Source organism: Macaca mulatta, chromosome 13, assembly GCF_049350105.2.
Source record: "Macaca mulatta isolate MMU2019108-1 chromosome 13, T2T-MMU8v2.0, whole genome shotgun sequence".
Lineage (NCBI taxonomy): Eukaryota > Metazoa > Chordata > Mammalia > Primates > Cercopithecidae > Macaca > Macaca mulatta.
The window spans coordinates 101,230,927-101,252,659 of NC_133418.1; the positions used below are offsets into that span (position 1 = coordinate 101,230,927).

The 21,733-nt window shown below is 34.7% G+C and overlaps 1 protein-coding gene across 9 annotated transcripts in view; it reads left to right on the plus strand.

Annotated features, from left to right (window-relative positions):
• Positions 1–21,733, plus strand: part of ATAD2B (ATPase family AAA domain containing 2B) — a 174,313-nt gene that overhangs the window by 114,620 nt on the left and 37,960 nt on the right. For all 9 annotated transcript variants that reach the window (XM_028831940.2, XM_077960071.1, XM_077960075.1 and 6 more), the window contains 2 exons: positions 10,823–11,008; positions 19,798–19,933. In XM_028831940.2, the coding sequence (XP_028687773.1) occupies positions 10,823–11,008; positions 19,798–19,933 (322 nt within the window). The remainder of the gene's footprint in view (positions 1–10,822; positions 11,009–19,797; positions 19,934–21,733) is intronic.

Below are 21,733 nucleotides of genomic sequence, written 5' to 3' on the forward strand. Positions count from 1 at the left end.
ACTTTTAGAGTTAGATAACTGGAGTAGTAACACTTAAAACATTTCACACAATTTTGTTGTTTTTTTCCCAGTTACGTTTTCCAAATAATACATATACTATAATTGGCCATTTCCTACATTGTAGCAAGAAATATGCATTTTTTAAACAATTCATAGTAGTATTGATTTAGTTTTTCTTTTACTCACAGTCTCTGGATATGAACACCCTACCAGCACTTTATCACTTTTAAAGCCCTATTTAAAGGTTTCTTTCCAAAACCCCTGAATTAAATGCTATCCTCCAATATTTTGCTCCCAGTTTGACACATTTAACTCATCCTGGATGTGTTTTCCAATAATGTTGATTTATATATTTACTCGTATTTTTCTTTTTAGAGAGACAAAATTACTGCAGGTTGTATGCAAGTAAGAGAATTACTCAGTACCATTTAAAATAAACCCAAATGATTTAGTAGAAAAATATAAATCAACAAAATTGACCCCAGAGAGGAGAGAATCTAAACAAATCACTGTGGAAGAAGAAATTCAGCACGTATCTTAAAGCCATTAAACATAGATGGTTTCACAGGTGAATTATTTTAATCTTAAAGGATAAGATCATTTTAATGCTAGTCAAACTGTTCCAAGGCATAGGAATAGGAGGAAAGCTATGAAATTGGCAAAACCAACAATATCACATCTTTCAGGGAAATACAAAATAAAACTGTAGGCCAGCCTCATTTAAGCAATGATCACAAAGAAACTATTACAAATGAAATCTAGTAGCGCAACAAAAGAGTAATATAACATTACTAAAGCATGTAAGATTAATTCAGTTAGACATTGAGAGATACAAGTATTGGAAAGCATATATTGAATTTGTAAGCATTTGCCTATGATATGATTAATTATATGGAAAACTTACAGTGTCAACTAAAGAATGATGAAAGACAATAAAGGAATTCCGTAAGGTGGACACTTTCAAAGTTAATGTTTTAAAATGATACTTTTCTCTTATAAATACTATAATAAGTTAGAAATATAATAGAAGAAGAGGTCCCAATTAAAATAGCAACTAAGTTTACCTAGGAATTAGCAGAAACAGTATGAAGGGACTATGAGAAGAAAACTAAAAGTTGCTGAGGGGGACAGTTGACTATATGAAAGACATAGCTTGCTTGTTTGTTTGCCAACCCAAAGGCCAGAGAAGCCTCCCGCTAGGAATGCTCTCTGCCTTTCATAGTATCATCAGTCTTCTTCTTGGCGGGGGGAGGAAGCCATCTTTATTAAGGAGGCCAGAGGTGGGCTAGTCTCTTGTATTCTTCCCATATCCCTAAAGTAAATATATGTTTGTTTGTTTGTTTGTTTTTTGAGACGGAGTCACACTCTGTTGCCCAGGCTGGAGTGCAGTGGCGCCATTTCAGCTCACTGCAACCTCCGCCTCCAGGGTTCAAGCGATTCTCCTGCCTAAGCCCCCCGAGTAGCTCAGACTACAGGCACGTGCCACCATGCCCAGCTAATTTTTTGTATTTTTAGTAGAGACGGTGTTTCACCATGTTAGCCAGGATGGCCTCGATCTGCTGACCTCGTGATCCGCCCTCCTTGGCCTCCCAAAGACGTAAATATAGCTGTAGAGATTTGGCATTTGGGTCTCAAACCAAGCTTGTAGACTTCAAAATTTGGTTGTCTCAAACTAAAATCTCTACCTTGAGAACTCAGAAGCTTATTTGGTAAACCAAAAGCCAAGAATTTTGTTTGTTATCTTCAGTCTTCTGATCGACTCTTTTGAGGCAGGAGGGTTGGAATGTTCTACATAGATAAATTTCAAATGTATTTGGGCAGTTAAAAACCTGTTGAGCATTCAACTCCATATGTGAATGTACTTCTAGTGTGTGTATGTGTGTGCGTGTGTGTACACACTACTATTAATCTTTATATTAAGAAATAGCAAAGTTTAGATGGTTTCTCTGCTTTAGATATCAATTAAATGTCAATATTCTCATCACCTCTTACTCTCAGCTCCCATGATCTGATCATTGCTGCAGATCTCTGCATTGGGAGTGAACCACTATATAGGAACAAGAAAGTCTGGGGATTTGGGATGGGCATATCTCAGTGAATACTTCACAGTGCCATCTTCGTAGAGAGAGCCATGCCTGGCTAGAATACTTATGGTGTTTTCATACTAATGATAATGTGTTAATATGTGGAGCTTTAGAGGAAGAAGCACACCTTGTTTGTAATTACTGTGTTAAACTTATTTAATTCAGAGTGTAGACTCAAGTCAAATTATGCAGACTAAAATCTCAGTTGTGGTTGTGACCTTGGGCAAGTAGCTTAACACTCTGAGCCTTAATTTTCTCATCTGTGAAACAGAGATGACACCATGAGGTTATCAAATACGCTTGACATATAGTCCTCAATGAAAGTTAGTTATATTCATGCTTATTACTGCTACCGTTGCTGCCACTGCTACTGCTTACAACTAAATGGTAAGGCTTTAAATTCAAAGACTGTGAGGTTTTTTTCCTAAATTAATGTATAAATTAAGTTCCAATTATAATCTCCTCAAGACTTAGGGAGAGAAGTTAAAAAAAAGAGTTCTGTGTTTCTTCTAGAAAATAAGTATGAGACTAGCAAGGAGAATTCTAGAGGAAAAAGTGTCATTGGGGGCCCTACCAAAATTTTAAGGGTGTAATAGAGTTACAGTAATAAAGAATGTGTGCCTGTGCAAGAATAGACAAAAGTATTAGAAGAGACAATTCATGCTTAGACTTTTGTAGAAGTAGAATTTAATGGTGATGACCACAATGGTGATGACATTTCATATCAGTAGATGGAAGAAATGGATTATTTACCAAATGGTCTTGGAAAACTAGCAAGTTCCTCCAATAGGGGAAAAAGCAAAACAAAATAAAACTAGGATTTCCTACCTTTTTCTATAGCCCAAAATGAACTCGACTTGGTCAGTGGAACTATAAAAGTACTGGAAAAATTCACAAGGTCAGTGTATTTATTATCTTATGTGTGAAAGTAATTTCTAAGCAATGCACAAAAGCTACAAAACATAAAGATATGAAGGAATTTGATTATATAAAATTTTAAATTACACATGACAGAAAGCATTCCTTAAATTAATAGATAAAGTCTGGGAAAAAGTATATTTGTAGCAGGTATGTTGAGAACAGGTTTCCTAAATATGGACAAATGCCTTAAAATCAGTAAGAAGAAAGAATAGCAATCTAATATAAAAATTGGCAAAGTAGAAACATGATATTTATGGGGGAAAAGAAAAAGCAACCAGTAACAAATGTGAAAAGATTCTAAGCTTCACTTAAGTGAAAATAAAGTATCAGATTTGTGTGTGTGTTTTTTTAAAAGCTTGATAATGCCCCGTTGGAGATGTGGAATGCTCATACTTACTTAGTGGAAATGTAAATTTATTTGATGTTTTTGGAGTGTAATCTGGCACCGTCTTTTAAAATTTCAAGTACCACATTGGTGTAGTGTGAGAAAAGAAAATAACATTTCAAGTACATATACCCTTTGACCCAGAAATTCTATGTTTAGGAATTTTTCCTAAAGATACGTTAGCTACAAGTATTCAATGCTAAATGAACAAGTATATTTATCACGGTGTCATGTGTAATTGCCACACAAAACACAAAGGCAAACAAACTGAATATCCCTTCACGTGGGACCAGCTAAAATTAGTTATGGTGTATCTTGACATACAGAGGAATACTGTCTAGCCGTTAACACGAATGATGTAGATTTACATGGGCTGATTCGGAAAAATGAAGATGACATTAGTGAAAAAAGCAAGTATCCCCCAAAAATGTTAATATGGTTGCTTTGACTTGGGGAGAAGGACTCTGAAAGATTGGAAAATGTGTGAACTTTGCCTTTTTAGTTTATGCTATACTGTTTGGAAAATTCTCTTTTTTGAAGTTTTTATTTGACTATATCAAGCAAACTAAAGATGAGAAAAATCACTTTAAAAGAGAAATATTTTCTTTTCTTTCTTTTTTTTCTTTCTTTCTTTTTTTTTGGGACAGGGTTTTGCTCTTGTTGTCTGGGCTGGAGTACAATGGCGTGATCTCGGCTCACTGCAACCTCCACCTTCCAGGTTCAAGCGATTCTCCTGCCTAAGCCTCCCTAGTAGGTGGGATTATAGGCACCCGCCACCATGCCCAGCTAATTTTTGTATTTTTAGTACAGACGGGGTTTCACCATGTTGGTCAGGCTAGTTTCGAACTCCTGACCTCAGGTGATCTACCTGCCTTTGCCTCCCAAAGTGCTGGTTGTAATCTAGGCGTGAGCCTCTGAGCCCGGCCAAGAGAAATATTTTCAAAGTGAGAAAGGTTTTTTTATTTTTGTTTATAGTTGTTCCTTATGGCTAATTTGTATATATATTCACAAACATTACTGGTTTAATGTTATTTAAGTAAAGGTAAGGAAACACTTAGGAAGCATTGTAGTGAACTATATATTGATGTTACAGGGTTTTTTTTTTTTTTTTCTTTTCTTTTTTCTGATGTTTTTCATGGCGTCTTTCAGAATCCTGCTTGGCCAACTTTGAATTCTACATCCTCTGGTCTCTTGTACACTTCTTGTCTTTTACTACTGTTTTGTTTTGGTGGGAAGGAGAGAGGTGTCACTTGATAGTGAAAAACAACAAAAACTCACTATCATTTTGGTCGTTTTTCACTTTCTCTAGTACATTAAGGCTTCTCATCTTTTCAGTGTATACCTAAGAGCTTCTGGGTTAGAAGTCGAGCTTACTCTAGAGTGACTCCTCCTGGATAGTCAGTCTGCCAGGACTTGAGCCATGAAGTGCAGTCGTGGTAGCAGACACCCACACTCTATCTGCAACACTGGCCAGAGACCGGATGTCTTGGCTAATCTGTGATTATATGTGTCTTAAGTGCATATTTAAAATTATTTTACATTCATAAATATAACACTGTCTTTGCTAACAAATTCTGCAAAAAGAAGCTGTTATGTAATGTAAGAGGAATTTTAAAATAATTGGTAGAGGTTGGCAAACCAGGTTATAAGTGGGTACAAAAGCTGTAGGAAAGAGAGTGCATGAGTCAGGTGGTGAAACACTGGAAAGATTGAAAAAGATTATCTTTTCTTCTGTATTCCTTTTCATTTCTTCCTTTTTGCTTCACCTTTCCTGGGAGCTAGTCCTCCTGTACTCAGAGTTCTCTCTCTAGATCGATGTGTAATATAAGGGTTTAGTCTGGTAAGTTATTCTTGCATATTTTCTCTTTTCCCCAGGCTCTAAAATACCTAATATCAATTAAGTTTAGTAGTGTAACATGAACATGAAAGGCAGTCTTAAAGGGAATCTTAAATCACTTTTAAAGGGCCGTATGTATATATGTGGTAAGGTGGGAGACCCCTACTTGATATTTTTTGTATTGTGGGGATCATGTTTCATTTTATGTCTGTCCTTTAAAACATACATGCACAGGAATATACGTGACAGAACTTTCTTTTCTCCTTCTGACGGACTCAGCTATTGATTAATATCATCAGTTGGAGTAAAAAATGGCAGAGTTAGTGTCTACTATATTAAAAAGCAATGTTTTTCTTATTGTTTCTTAAGATTTAGTGTCCATAAGAATCACCTGAGTGTACTTATACAAATTTCTGATTTTCTGGCTCCACGCCCATAGATTGTGATTCACTCAATTTGGAATGAGTCCCAGGAATCTGTACTTTGTAAAAATGCATCTCAGATATTACTATTCTAGGTTTTCAGTAGCTCTCACTTTGAGCTATAGTACTTTAGCTGGTCACTAGACATTAGTCCAACATTTATTACTGAAACAAATGTGCACGCATGCGCGTGTGTGTGTGTGTTCACACATATGTCACTGAGCATTTCACAGTCTTCCAAGGGCTTTGGAAGGAGAATGAGAACCCTTGGTATAGCCTGGAAAATTTATGGTTGCCCCCTTAAGTTCACAAGTAATTATTGAGTCCTACAGCAAGGCAGGAGATGTTAATATTGGTAGTAAAAGACCTTTGGTATTAACACTCTTAAAAAACAAAACAAAACTATGATTCTCCTTTTCTGACATCCTCAAATATAATTTTTTGCCTCCTGTATATTTCTATTGTTGGTTTAGAAAAAAGGGACTGATAATTGTGCTGTATTTTATCTTTTTAATTATTAGACAGGTTTGATTCAATTAATGCATTTATATATGGTCTGAAAAGCTTTGGAGTTTAGGTACTGTGTGGTGTTGGGAATAATTTCAAAAGGTGAATAAGGTCTTTTCTTGATGAAAATTTAAATGCATTTATTTCCCCAGAGAGAAATTGTTATCTAGAATTTCCCAGGGGAAATTCTTTTTGGTTGAATAGCTTGAAGGCATTAATGTACTTACCTGTGTGTATACTTTGGTTGCTCTTGTGTTTGTGCTTATAGATTTCTGGATTTCTCTGTAGGAGTCTGTGTGTACTTTGGATGCTTTTGTGTTTGCTCACATGGATATCTGAGTTTTTCCATAGCAACACTTAAAAAATAATTTTTTTTTTGAGTTGTAGACAAGTTAAATTATCCTGACCTGGAGTGTATCATACTTACTGAAATTCTTGAAGTCCTTAGGGAATGAAAATATTAGAAAAAGAAAAAGAATTTAAGTGATTTAATTTTCATAAAATGCTAATTTGTGTTACTACCATAGTTCAGTAACTAGTACAGATGTGTTTTATAACAGGCTTATTTTGTGTGCATGTAAAGAAATTTGTACCTTATTTATTGAATCCTGAATCTTTAGAATCCAGACAGTGCTTTCTTTTCACAAGAGATTCTCAATAAATCTTAGATAAAGGGAATATAAATAGATAGAGTAAAGGGATAAAAATGGAATAAAGCCACCAGCAATGCAAAGATATTATTTTAATAATTTCTGATAGCATGGCACAAAGAATTAAACTTATTAGTGCCTTTTAATTTTTATAAACATTGAGGATGTTGTAGGTCCCAACATTTTTCTTTTACCTGTGTTTTATAATTTTAATATATTTATAATACTATTAAGTGACTGAGACAAGTTCTGGAAGTTTCTTGATGACTAAAGTTGTTTCTTTTCTATATTGCCCTCTTTAGGCAGGTAAAAGTGATACTGGCTTTGAGCTTTCTGCTTCATTCACATTTGGGTTTAAAAATTGTATAGTTTTCACTTTCTAAAGGAAATGGCTTGTTGTGGGACTACAAATTCTTAAAAATACACTAAATTTTCATGGACGGAACATTTTAATTTGATGGCTAAAATGCTGACTTCAAAGTTTAGCTTTTGAGATGATTAGAACTCTTGTAACTATAAGTGCAGTTTATATCATGACTGCTTCCTTGGATGGCTACTTCTAACTTCGGTGGCCTGATTTTTGCCTTTAATATCTTTAATATTTAGAGGAAGTAGTTTGTGATTTTTTTTTAAATAAAGAAAGTTTTTAAAAAATTTGTTATCTAAGGTCCTTATAATGTCTGTGGCAAGAAGGAGGTCAGAAGGAAATGCAGTATAATGTAATAAAGAATCAAAATGAACAGTTCACATATGCTGGTGTTTGTTCATTTTACTTGTGCAAGAGTGCTGGTCATGTCAGAGGTATTTTGAAACGGTTGGTTCAGTAATTTGGCCTACTGTCTTTTTTTTTTTTTTCTATAACAGTTTTTCTGTTTTCTACTACACCTTGCACATCCACCAATCCAAGACACCCTATAGGTGAGTATTTTTCTAGTTCTCAAATGGCATCACTTGTTCCCAAGCCAGTTGCCGCTTCATTGAAACTAGGCTATATTTTTCTACTCTGAATTATCTGGTCTTTGATTTCACAGAGTGTATTTTACTCCACACTTTAAAAGTTACCAGCAAACTGCTCAAGAGCTGTTTTTATGTTGCAGAAAAAAATCATACTAGGATTAAACTTTTTTTTTTCCTATTGCTTATATGCTAAGAATTTTTAAATGCTATTCTCAAACTCTGTTCTTTTTGAATTTTTATTACAAAATGGGAATTAGAACAGACTGGTTATAGATCTAAAGAAAATATAAAAGTTTATTTTAATATTCTGAGATGACATAGAACAAGGAATTAAAAAGAAAGCTTGTTTTAATAGTGCTTTTTAGTATTTCTAGAAATTAAGGATGGTTTTCCTCTAAAGGCTTAGGAGAAAAATTACAAAAATATTTCATAGATGGTGGTATTTCATGTAGTTAGGTTAATTCTCAATTCATGTAATTATACACTCATAGATCAGAAAGGCGAAGCCTTTTTATTTTTCCATGTTCATCTTAGACTTGCCTGATTTTTTTTCCCCAGTAAGTTTTCAAATATAGTTTAAAATTTTTTTTGTCAAGAAGGACATTTTCCTAAAAGCTTTGGAAGTAAAAAGCCTCCAGATTTTTTTTATTGGACTAGTAGGATGTCACGTTCAATTTGTTGATTTTGAGAAGATGAGATGAAAATAAGAAATTTTTTGGAAATGTGGAAAAATTTCTAAATTTTTAAATGGGGTCAATACGCTATCATGTTCAATTTGAGTTCAGTATCATGTTAATTTTGAGACAATTGGAGGAAAAAAAGAAATAGAAAAAAACAAACCTCACCTCTTAGAGCTGGTGATGATTGTATGTAGTTCACCCTTGCAAATACAGTTAAGATACCTGTAGTTAACCTCTGAGTCTGTCAAATTATTATCACTTAACCTTCTGTTGCTTTGCTCATCCTCTTTGATATTTTTTAATGGCTAGATGTTCTCAGCACATGTTCCTGGAAAATCTAACCTAGAAGTACTAAAATCAAAGGCAAAATTTCATTTTTTTTAAAGGCATGTTTTCCTGTCTTCTCTCATACCCTGGGCATGTATGTGGTAGCTTGCATGGCCGAATTAAGTGATTGGCTTTGTGAGGTTTCTTAGTAACCTATAGTTGGTTAGTCTTTCATATGATCACCTTTCTTTCTTTGCTGACTGTCTCTTGTTTTACCAGCACAGAGTGGGGAACTGTAAAGTGACAAAAGGAGTTGGTCACTGTCTTCCATGTAACCATGCCTGATTTGGGTGGCATGTAATTTTTTTTTTTTTAAATAAATGCCTCAGTTGCCTTTGTGCTTCTGCATGGTGCTTTCCTTTTGCCAATATTTATGCTTGTTTTTCTCTTATGAATTTTCTACAAGAACTTTGGAAAAAAATAATCCTTGGATTTCCAAGATCCAGGATAGGAGGGTACGTGTTTGCAGAAAAGGTCAAAATTTGAGAGTCCTGAAGGAGTTGTACTGTACAACTGTTCTGGATTGGTGGATATGCAAATATTAAGGAAGGGAAGGAGCAAATATTACTTTTGATGTGAGTGATCATAACATCTACATTTTTTCCAATTACTATTTGAGCCTCTTTCAACTGGTTTATTATTCAATTGGCAGTATCTTTTATTTTACACAGAAGGTTGAAAGCTGTATAAAATACACTATTTAAGAAATGTATGTAAGTGGTAAGCTTACTCATTAAAGAAAAATAATACTTTTGATTCTTAGGATAGTTTCCGATAATCCCAATAATTTTAAATATTAAATTCTTCTTTCTTTGTTTTTTTTTTTTTTGAGATGGAGTTTCACTGTCTCCCAGGCTAGAGTGCAGTGGTGCAATCTCGGCTCACTGTGACCTCCGCCTCCTGGGTTCAAGCGATTCTCCTGCCTCAGCCTCCTGAGTAGCTGGGACTACAGGCGTGCGCCACCACACCTGGCTAATTTTTGGATTTTTAGTAGAGATGGAATTTCACCATGTTGGACAGGCTGGTCTTGAACTCCTGACCTCAAGTGATCTGCCTGTCTCAGCCTCCCAAAGTGCTGGGATTACAGGTGTGAGCCACGGTGCCCAGCTTAATTCTTATTTCTGTATCTTGTATATTACATAGGCTAATTGAAATGTGTTAAAAATAAGGGAAAATAAGTAGAGCATTTTAGGAATAGAATTCTTAAAATGGAAGAAAGATTTTTATAATTCAACTTGTTAAAGATAATGAGAAATGTCCTATTAACATGTCAGAATTTGTTGGTGTGATATTAAACTGTCGACTTAATAAGTAAGGGGCATTAATTCAGCTTGGCAGCTTACTAATAGCCAAGCTGGTCCCTACTGGTGTGTGTTGGTAGAGCGTGATTGAAACTATGGTTAAGACTCTTTTTAACACCTGGGGAAAACTTCATTTTGTATTTTCCAACAATGGAAGTGTCCCAGAGCTCTTTGCTAATCATTTGCTCTTTAGGTAAGTTAGAGTATTTTGTGACTATTTTATAAAATATTGAACTAAGATAATGGGAGGAGGTGAATGACTGGTTCAGCAGGTAGTTCATTAATTTTAAGCTCTAGGGTGGTACATCTTGGTTAAAATGATTAATTTATATATTGTATGATTTTAGTCAAGGTGCTCAAAAACGTAAGCTGTGTTGTTATTCTTTGTGTAAAGTTTATGGATATCGCATGAGTGCCATAGGTGTATATTTATCTCTTTATCTGCAGCATATTTTACAGTGGTATTTTGCTTTATTATCTTTACATGCTAGATAAGTGGAGCAATTTGATACCTTCCACTGTTAATATATACTGAATAAGAATAATTAAAGGGCAAAACGTACTTTTTTTTGGTGGAGCAAGGGTAGACTGAAGCTGTGTAAGGCTTGTGTATCATTTCTTGAACTTAAATTTTGAGGCTGAAACTAATGACTGTAATAGGCCTGACACATTTCATATATTTGGAGATTACTGGGTAGACTTTAGAATAATCAATTTGAGTTGTTTAATGCTGGTTTTTTTCCTTAATCAGATTTTTCGTGAAGCTCGAAGAACAGTACCTAGTATTGTTTACATGCCTCACATTGGAGATTGGTGGGAAGCTGTCAGTGAAACTGTGAGAGCAACTTTTCTGACATTGCTACAAGATATACCATCATTTTCACCTATATTTTTATTGTCTACCTCTGAAACCATGTACAGTGAACTGCCTGAAGAGGTAAGAACTGATTAAGTATTTATCTTTCCTTATTGTTCTAAAATAGTTGACCCTGTAAATTGGATACCTTTTAATTATTATAAAATCAATACTGTCAGGGTTTATATCCTGAGTGTAACTGCCTATTAGCTGTGTGATGTAGGTAAATTATTTATTGTTTTAAGTTTTAGTTTCTTTTTGGGTATAGTGGTATTCCACAGTGTTGTTATAAAGATTGAGATAATTTATGCTTAGAACAGAACCTGACATGTATATATACAGATTCAGCATCTCTAATTAAAAAATTCAAAACCTGAAACTTCTTTGAGTACTGACATGAAGCCACAAATGGAAAATTTGACACCTGACCTCACTCGATGGGTTGCAGTCAAAACTTTGTTTCATGCACAAAATTATTAAAAATGTATAAAATTACCTTCAGGTTATGTGTGTAAGGTTTTTATGAAACTTAAATGAATTTTGTTTAGACTTGGGTCCCATCCCCAAGATAATCTCATTATATATGTGCATATATTTTAAAATCTGAAAACGTTTGAAATCTGAAACACATCTAGTCTCAAGCATTTTGGAAAAGGGTTACTCAGCTTTCTAAGACAATTGTGGCTATATCACTATCAGTTATATCCTTCTCATCCTTATCATCTGTGAGGTCATTTGATGAGATTTGACCTTTCAGCTCTTTCATTGATAGCATCATGTTAACTTGAATGTTATTTCTAATATGCGTATTTTTCAAATCAGAAATCTAACTTTGAGTTCGTATCTAAGGTAAAATCACAGTCGATTCAGAAAAAATTAGTAGATCATCTTACTTGAGTGAAATTGATTTTTTAAAAATTGTTTTAATACCCCGAGCTTACGAGGTCTTGAAATACTCTCCTTTAGAAATGCTTAGAAATATTTTTCCCAGGAGACAAAGTAGGAATGATGTTTATATGAAAGATTTACATGTTTTAAATGCTATAATATAAATCTTGATTATTTAGAATTTTATGATTAAAGTGTTTGTTTACTGAGTTCTTTTATGTTTCAGCTTTCATTATCTTGCTAAAATAGATTTGTATAATTTACTGCTTTTTGTAAGGAAAATATGTTAAATGTAGAGTAATTCATTTTTGATTATTCAGTATCTGATAGAATATGAAGACCACTAATCACAATGTTTGTGATAGAGTCCAATAAAGTTTAACAGAATGCTGTATGTAGCAAGAGTTAGAAAAACCAGGGTATTGACTTACTAGTCTTTTGATCTTAGATAAGTACTTAACCTATAATTGCTTCATTTTCATCTATGACATGTGGATAATAACAGACAGGGTCATTGGTGTGAGACAGTATATGTGAATTTCTTTTGAAATTATGGAGCTGTTAAATGTTTGGTATTAGTATTATAAAATAGGAATGCAGCTGAAGTTGATTTAGAAGAATGGCCTGAACCTGGATATAACCTAGGAGCCACTTTACAAGTTAGATCCTCTTTCTCAGTTTTATTATAATTTTATGAAAAGAAAGAAAAGAGTTAAAATGTGGGATAAATAAGGATTCTAGTTGGGAATATATAGAGAATATTCCCTGAAAATTTCCCTCTATATTGGTTGAAAAATTTTTAAATAAATGTTCTATGAGTCTGACTTCTTGATAAGCAGTTTTTATGTTGCCTACTTCTGTTGCCCATATGCAAGTGTAATTTTACTGTTGGTTTAGTATTTTAAAGCTAACATTATATCATATACATTTTCAGTGTTATACTGTTGTCATAACTTTTAATGGATTCAGAAAGCCTACTGACTAGTAAACTTTTTCAGTATTTATTTACCAATGCCCTTAATTACTATCTAAAATAGTAGAAATTTGCCAGCATTGAATTCTGAAATTTCAGCTCCTTTCCCTCTCGCTTTTGTCTTTATAAGTAGTTATTAAAGCTATCATGGATATCATATTTGTGGGCTGAAGATTATGGGAATTCTCTTTTGATTATATAACATGTTTTATACTAATAGCTTGTAGGAAATTCTCCTCTGTTCCCAAGTCTTACATTTTATTTTATTTGTTTACTTATTTTTGTAGAGACGAAGTCTCATTATGTTGCCCAGGCTGGTCTTGACTCCTGGTCTCAAGCGATCCTCCTGCCTCAGCCTCCCAAAATGCTGGGATTATAGGTGTGAGCCACCATGTCCAGCTAAGCCTTTCATTTTAATTTCAAGTCTACCATTAGAATGCTTGCTTTCTTTTTTCTTTTTTCTTTTTTTTGAGACGGAGTCTCACTTAGCCGCCCAGGCTTGAGTGCAGTGGCATGATCTTGGCTCACTGCAACCACTGTCTCCCAGGTTCATGCGATTCTCCCGTCTCAGCCTCCCGAGTAGCTGGGATTACAGACATCTGCCATCATACCCAGCTAATTTTTGTATTTTGGTAGAGACGGGGTTTCACCACGTTGGCCAGACTGAACTCCTGACCTCAGGTGGTCTTGAACTCCTGACCTCAGGTGATCTGCCCATCTTGGCCTCCCAAAGTACTAGGATTACAGGCATGAGCCACTGCACCTAGCCTGCTTGCTTTCTTTAGGTCACAAGCTAAGATAGTAGTCTCTAATATTTAGCACATATTGATAAATATTTGGTGAATGAATGAGCAGCACAGAGAGTTGTAGACCAAGTAGCTGTAGGTTAGCAAGTTGCCAGATCTATGGAAGAAATGAGGTAGAGAGTGGGCAGTACAAAACCAATTCTCAGAGAAAAAAATAGCCTATTACCACAGTTGTGCTACTGTACTCCAGCCTGGGCAGCAGAGTGAGGCCCTGTCTCAAAAAACAAAAGAAAATTTAATGTCATGAAAATATGTTTAAATGTATTGTTTTAAAAAATGCAGGTAATCAATATGTATGGTATTATTCCAGTTTATAAATATACAACTGGAAGGATATACATAGAAATGTTAATAGTAATTATCTGTGGATATAAAGGTTGTAGTCATTTTAGTTTTTTATTGTCTTATTTTCTATATCTTCCATAATAAATACCATTATAATCAGAAAATAAACCCCATTATTCACAGATGAAGGAGAAAGGAAGTTTCCCTACCTTATTTTTAAAATAGAAGAAAACCCCAAAATAATTAGTCCTTCCATGATTTGTGTCTTATTAGGGGGCAAAGTGACAAGTTCATCTTTTAGAACCTCTTTGACGTTCTCTTGCGTCTCTTTGTATGTATCTGTCTCTCGTAGTTCAATAGTCCCCACAATGAGTTTGTACTCAGTGCGTTAGTATCCTGGGAAAAACATTAGCATTTCTGTTCATTTTTATTTTTCGTATTAAATATTTCATGTGTATATGGTTTGTAATAAATAATACTATAAACCATATACACAAAAAATATACCGTACTCTTAAATATACTGTTTTGCTAATAGTATATTTAATAATAGTATAGCAAAATAGTATATTTAATAGTACAGTATATTTCATGTGTATATGGTTTATAATATATTATTTCCGAGTAGTATATTAGCAAAATAGTATATTTAAATAAATATGCATATAGTGATGGGAATATTTTCATATTTTTTACTGATGAGGTGTTTGATCAAGAAGTGTCAGAAATCATTGCACCAGACCAGCTGTTATCAAAGTGTGGTCCAAGGACCCCTGAGGAGTCCCCAAGACTTTTGCAGGGGATTATCAAGTTTCATTTCCAACTACATATCTGCTGAGTCTGGGTTTTCATCATATACTTCAGTCAAACAACATATTGTAACAGATTGAATACAGAAGCAGAAATGAGAATCCAGTGGTCTTCCATTAAGCCAGACACAAAAGAGAATTGAAAACATTTAAAGCAGTGCTGGCTGGGTGTGGTGGCTCATGCCTGTAATCCCAGCACTTTGAAAGGCTAAGGCAAGTGGATCACTTGAGCCTAGGAGTACAAGACCAGCCTAGGCAACATGGCGAAACACCCATCTCTACAAAAAATACAAAGATCAGTTAGGTATGGTGGCGCGTGCCTGTAGTCCCAGCTATTCAGGAAGCTGAGGTGGGAGGATTGCTTAAGCCTGGGAGGTGGAGGATGCAGTGAGCCAAGACTGCACCACTGCACTCCAGCCTGGGTGACAGAGTGAGACTCTGTCTCAAAAAAGTAAGATTAAACAGTGCCACTTTTCTCACTAAATTTTGTTTTATATTTTGTGTGTTTTATGTTCTCTCTATATTTTGGAAAAACATATTTTTCAAAATAATGTATGTTTTATTCTTTTAATGTTAATATGTAATGGGTTTATTTAAAATATGTAAATATTGATGCATATAGCTCACATACATAAAAGCTTTTTTGGGGTCCTGAGACCAAAACTTTGTGAACCTCTGGTCTCTAGACCACTAGCTCTTTCAGGTGTTACTACCCATCACTTCTCCCATTCCTAGCACAGTGCTAACACATGGGAATTACTCAGTAAAAGTTTACTGCATGAAAAAAGGAACTAACAGTTGAATCATCACATAGAATTCAAATAACCTTTGCCCAGCCTCACTCCCTTTCTGCAGAATTCTTTTTCTTTTAAAATATTTTTTCTTTAAATTTTTGACCACTTGAGAACCATGCAGAATTGTAGTGTAAGTAAATTTACTTTTATAAACCCTTTCTGAAGATACTTGGAGAATTTTAGTTGAGATATATGGGAATTGCAAGATATTTATGGAGAATTAGAGAAGAGAGCTAATTTAAGGTTGAGCACAGAAAAAAGACTCTTAAGGGAGGAAGCAGATAAAGTAGAGATATTTGTAGGAAGGATTATAAACCTTGGCCAGAATTGTACTTCTGTTTCTGAAGACATTCACAGTATCTGCTTTGTTATTAAATTATTATGAGCAAGTTTCAGATTATATAATTCAGTATATTGGAAATTAATTTTATTTAAAGAAATATTCCTCAACTCTGCTGATGAAAATAAGATTACATATAGCATTCTGTCAACTTGTTTCATGTAGTTGTGTCTTTAGGTTTATGGTAGGACCTGGGAGAGGAAAATCAGTAACTTCAAGTAGAAAAATCAAGTAAGGGCGTTGAAAACTCAGATTAGGTTGGGCGTGGTGGCTCACGCCTGTAATCCCAGCACTTTGGGAGGCCAAGGCAGGCGGATCACGAGGTCAGGAGATTGAGACCATCCTGGCCAACACTGTGAAATCCCGTCTCTACTACAAATACAAAAATTAGCCGGGCGTGGTGGTGGGCGCCTGTAGTCCCAGCTACTCAGGAGGCTGAGGCAAGGGAATGGCGGGAACCCAGGAGGCGGAGACTTGCAGTGAGCCGAAATCGCGCCACTGTACTCCAGCCTGGGCGACATAGCAAGACTCAGTCTCAAAAAAAAAAAAAAAAAGATGGCTATTATTAAAAAAACAGAAATTAACAAATGTTGATGAGGATGTGGAAAAATGGGAGCCTTTTTGCATTGCTGGTGGGAATGTAAAATTGTATAGCCACTGTGGAAAACAGTATGACATTATCTTAAATATATAATTGCCATATGATCCAGCAAATCAAGTTCTAGGCATTTACTCAAAAGAATCGAAAGCAGGACTCGAACAGGTATTTGTACACCATGTTCACAATAGCATCATTCACAGTAACCAAAAGGTGGAAACATCCTCAGTGTCCATTGATAGTTGAAAGGATAAACAAAATGTAGCATATACAATGGAACATTATTTAGCCTTAAAAAGAAGGAAATTTTGATGCATGTTGCAACATGGATGAAGCTTGAAGACATTAGGCTAAATTAGTCATAGGACAAATTTTGTATAATTCCTTTTATATGAGGTTCCTTAGAGTATGTGTAAATGGATGATAAGCATATGAAAAGATGCTCATTATCAGTCATTCAGGAATGAAATACCACTGCAACCTACTAACGTGTAGGTTGGGGCAAGAGTTTTTTGCCATTAAAAGCTGCCCCAAAAAAGAAAAAAAAGTGCTTTTACAACAACCTAATAGCTATAATCAAAAATACACAATACCAAGTATTGGATAGGATATAGAAGCTGGAGTCCTTATATACTGCTGGTGGGATTGTAAATGGTGCAGCCACTTTCCAAAGTTAAACATAAATTTATGGTTTGACTCAGCATTTCCACTCCTAGTTATCTACACAAAAGAAATGAAAACATACGTTCACAGAAAGACATTTGTATGGGAATGTTTCTAGTTGTTGTACTAATTCTAGTAAAAAGTGGAAGCAATCCAAATGTTCTTTAATTGGTGAATGGCTAAACAAAATGTGATGAAATACTATTCAACAATAAATGGAATGAAATACTAATACATACTACAACTTGGAAAAACTTGAAGTATTAAGTGACAAATGCCAGGCATAAAAGACTATCAGTTGTATGATACGAAATGTCTAGAAGAGGCAATTCTCTAGAGACAGAAAGCATTATCAGTGGTTGTTAGGCTGGGACATGGGAGTGGGAGTGGGGATTGACTGCAGGTAGGCATGAGGAAACTTTTTGGGGTAATGGAAATGTTCTAAAGTGTGCTTGTGATGGCTGCACAACTGTAAAAATTTACTGAACTTTATTGAACTGTTTTTTCAAAAAAAAGTTTAATGATAAATACTGGAAGGTGTGCCTAAGTGCGTCTAGGAAAGTTAGGGAAGGCATCACACAGAAAGCATCAGCTTGAGTGGTGCATTAAAGAAGTGGTCAGAAATGAGTTAATAGTATGTATCACAACCAGTGTGAACCAATGTGAAAGACAGCGTGATTTGTTCTGGGAATTATGGAAGACTTGTCTTTGGTACAGCATAAGGTTTGAGGCTAGGACTGTCAGAAGATAAGGTTAGGAGTGAACTTAGAGAAGTATAATTTATGCCACTTATAAAATGTTGGATTCAGAGGTGTTGGTAGTAACCTGGTAAGAATATCCATGGATTATTGTAGGCCTGTCCTTGGTATGCTTTTGTATTCATAAAGTGTTAACATAGTTTTGAAAGTTATCAGAGAGAATAGTTAAAATGAAATGTTTTGCCATTCTTGAACGAAATCATGGTACGTCTAGGATATTAAGTTCTACTTATTTTTCAAGACCCAATTGATGTAAGTGATTTCTGCTACATCTTACCTAGAGTCTTTTCATCCCTTGCAAGGTCTCTTCTCTGTGTTTTGCTACCTCTGTTATAGTACTCCCAGCATAGTATCATAATGCTTTTTTTCTGAGACTCTTAAGATCTGTGACAGCAGAGAACAAACACATTTTCTTTAGTTTTATAACTGCAGTGTCTGGCATGATGTTTGGCATACAAAATATGTTCAGTAGTAAACTTACTTCCAGAATTTTCAAAGAAAGGCCAGCAAAGCGTAGATTAAAGAGTTGGAGGGAACTGTGCATGAAGGTAGTCTACAAAAGCACTGGCAGGACACAAGGTGAAATTTTATAAACTTAAATGATTTGACTTTAGGTTGAGATAAATAATTCCCCATCCAGTTTTTGAATTCTGATGTTTACTTTTCATTGTTTCTTCTCTTAGAATTTCAGAGCTGGAAAAGGCATTTAGAGTTTATATAATCTAGTTTTCTTTATTCACTTTATTACCTTAAGCCAATTACTTAAATCTTTCTAAGCCCCAGTTTCCTCATCTGTAAAATGAGGAAATAATACTTACCTCATTGTTATAAAGATTGAATGACATAATATTTATGGAATTTTTAAGGGTTCAGTTCATAGGCTTAATCCAGTAAGTGGTTAGAAATGACAAATTCAATGAATTATTCAAATTTAGACCACAAACGTGTGGCTAAATGGGCAAGAATATGATGTGTTCGATTCTAATCCATATTTTCTCAGTATCATGGTTGGTATATCTTTCCATACTAGTGACCACCTCCCTTTTTTTATTTGCAGTTTCCAATTTGATTTGGGCTGGGTAACAAAAATCACAAGGTTAACTCTTTCAGTACATGCTTATTAGGCATGCTAAATACCAGGCACTGGGATAGGTGTAGGAAAACAGATGAATAAGAAGTGATCTCTGTTCTCAGGGAGTGTGGTGTCTAGAAGGTAGAAAGTAGACATTCTAGAAAAACCATAAAAATTAAATACAGTGTTTAATGTCATAGTAGACAAATTTAGATGAGATAAAGAGGATTTAAACAGCATATCTTGGAAGGTGGACACCTGGGGTCAAAGTCTGAGTAGGTAAACAGAAGAGGTGAGTAATCACCAAGTGGATGGAGCTGAAAGATATGAGAATAATTGGCTTAATCTTTTTGGAGTGTGTCATGGAACATAAACTAGACCAGAGGTATAGTTTATTTGCAGTGGAACCAGGATTCCAGAGATTACAGTGAAATAGACTTTGTAGGGAAAGAGCACAGGAAGGGAAGTCAATGAATAGGGAATACAAAGAAATATGAGGATAATAGATGGCAGTGTTAACATTCTTCCAGCTCTCTATTATAGATTCTAAGTAATTACTTTTCAGCTCTTATGTAAAAGCCCTTTGAGATTGTTGCCATCTGTTACAACCAGCTATCCTTTTTGCTATTGTCTGATGACTCTTACTCGATATATAGTATCATTCATTAATGACTTGGGCAACTGGACATTCTACCATTCCTGTTTAGCCCATGAGGTTGAACCCTTCAACAGCATAGCCTAGGACTAGGTTAACTATAACCCCATGTGAATGGTCTATGAATATTGAACATGATACTGGAAGATGAAGACATTGCAATTTGGTATGATATGTAAGCTTTTAATTCTTTATATATTTAATGTCTTTGTGTGTGTGTATATGTGTAGGTTAAATGTATCTTTAGAATACAGTATGAAGAGGTCTTGTATATTCAAAGGCCTATTGAAGAAGACAGAAGAAAATTTTTTCAAGAATTGATTCTCAATCAGGCATCAATGGCTCCACCACGAAGGAAACATGCTGGTAAAGTTTGTAAAGCCTTTAGGAAAATGTGGGGGGATGGAGTTAAGAAATGCCCTTTCTTGGAGTCAGTTTATTTTAGCCCTTTCTTCATGGAAGTGAGGAGAGTTTGTCAGGTTCTGTTTATCTTTAGATGACATGTGGAAGTGTCCATTGTGTTCATCTGACTTGAGATTGGGAAGTATAGCCTTGTTAAAGCTTTACTAAATAGGACTTCTTCTTATGACTTCAACCACTTCCTCTGGTAGATTTCACATTATGGGGCTCAAAAAGTCATAGAAAAAAAGTCTTCAGTTCTCCTATGCTTTAGTCACAGTAAGTACCCAGGACTTGAACTGGTAGGTTGTGAACACCAGGTGTTGTGCTCATTCCTTGTTGGGCCATGGTAGATTTGATGGGCTGGTTAGAACATTTGCCATTTCTAGTTTATTTATTGATTGACTTTTCAGAGACTTAGTTAGGACCCATTACATTTAACATTTTATTCTAGCCATTTGAAAATCTATTCTGGCTTTGTTTTAAGTGTTAGATTTTTCTTGGGTTTGGACTCAATAATTTTAGACTCTAGAATTGAGCTTTACGAGGTACCTCAAGAATTTGTCAGATTTCAGTTCCTTGACATAGTAAGGGCTGCATTCTAAGTCATTCGAAAGAGGTTTTATTTTCCTAATCTTAAAGATGCGTAAAGGATAAGATCTACTCGCTTAATCTTTTAGCCTCTTCTAGGAAGTAACAATCCTGTTTGGTAAAAATTTTTAAGCCTCTTTACCCTCGTTCCATCTTTTATGTTTCTTAGAGCCCTTCTTGGAGGATACTCAATACATTCCCCATCCCTGCCAAGTCCTTATTTTTCCATATTCTTTTTGCTTTGTTTTTCACTGGTTATATTATGTAACATTTTAGTAATTTTATTGTTCTTTAGTGGCTCCTTTCCAAATTTTATTGGTGTTTTAAAAATGAACACCTATCAAATTGCTGTAGTTTTGGTTTTTTCCCTCCCAAAACCTTGGGAAGTTTAATATGTAAATTATGGTTTATTTTGTTGCTTCCTGTTAATCTAAATATTTCATTATGAAAATGATTTATTTCAGTCTTTCATGCTTCTAGATATATTTTAATCTCATAGATTTGAATTTTCTGTGTTTACTGTTGATATTCTTTTTCAGTTGTTTCTGTTGACTTTCAGTTTTCATCTTAGGAGCTATTTAGAAATCAGAGAAAAATACTTAGAATTTTAATTCTGAGCTTTAGTGTGATATCAGGGAAGTCTTTTAAAATTAGAGAACATTATAATTAGGAAAGTTAATACTTTACCTTTTAAGAAGATTTTTGGTTTTTCTTAGGATAGGTAGTGAGTACCATGGATTTTACATATAACACTTAGGACTGGTTTTCCATCTCCTTCATGACCGAGGAATTCCTTTTTTTGTTCTTTTTTTTTTTTTTCCCTCCCTTCCTGCAGGTGCCATTCACTGTCCCTACTCTGTTGTACTCAGAATATGAGGGCAGGAGACCTGCCTAAAATCAGAATTCTTTTGGGGATAGGAAGGATCAAATATTACTTGCCCATTATACTTTTTATGCATATAAGGCAATCTCATTTTAAGAAGCAGTTTTTAAACAAGGTTGACTTGAGAAAATCAGTATGCAATACTTTTTTACTTGGAGATATTTGTGTTGATTTGAATTATTTCTTGTAAGTTATATATAAATAATATTTCAAAATCAAATGATTTTGTTTTTTAAAGGGGTCCTGTTGTGAGTTATTTTATAAAGTGAAGCTATTTCCTTTTTGTTTCTATG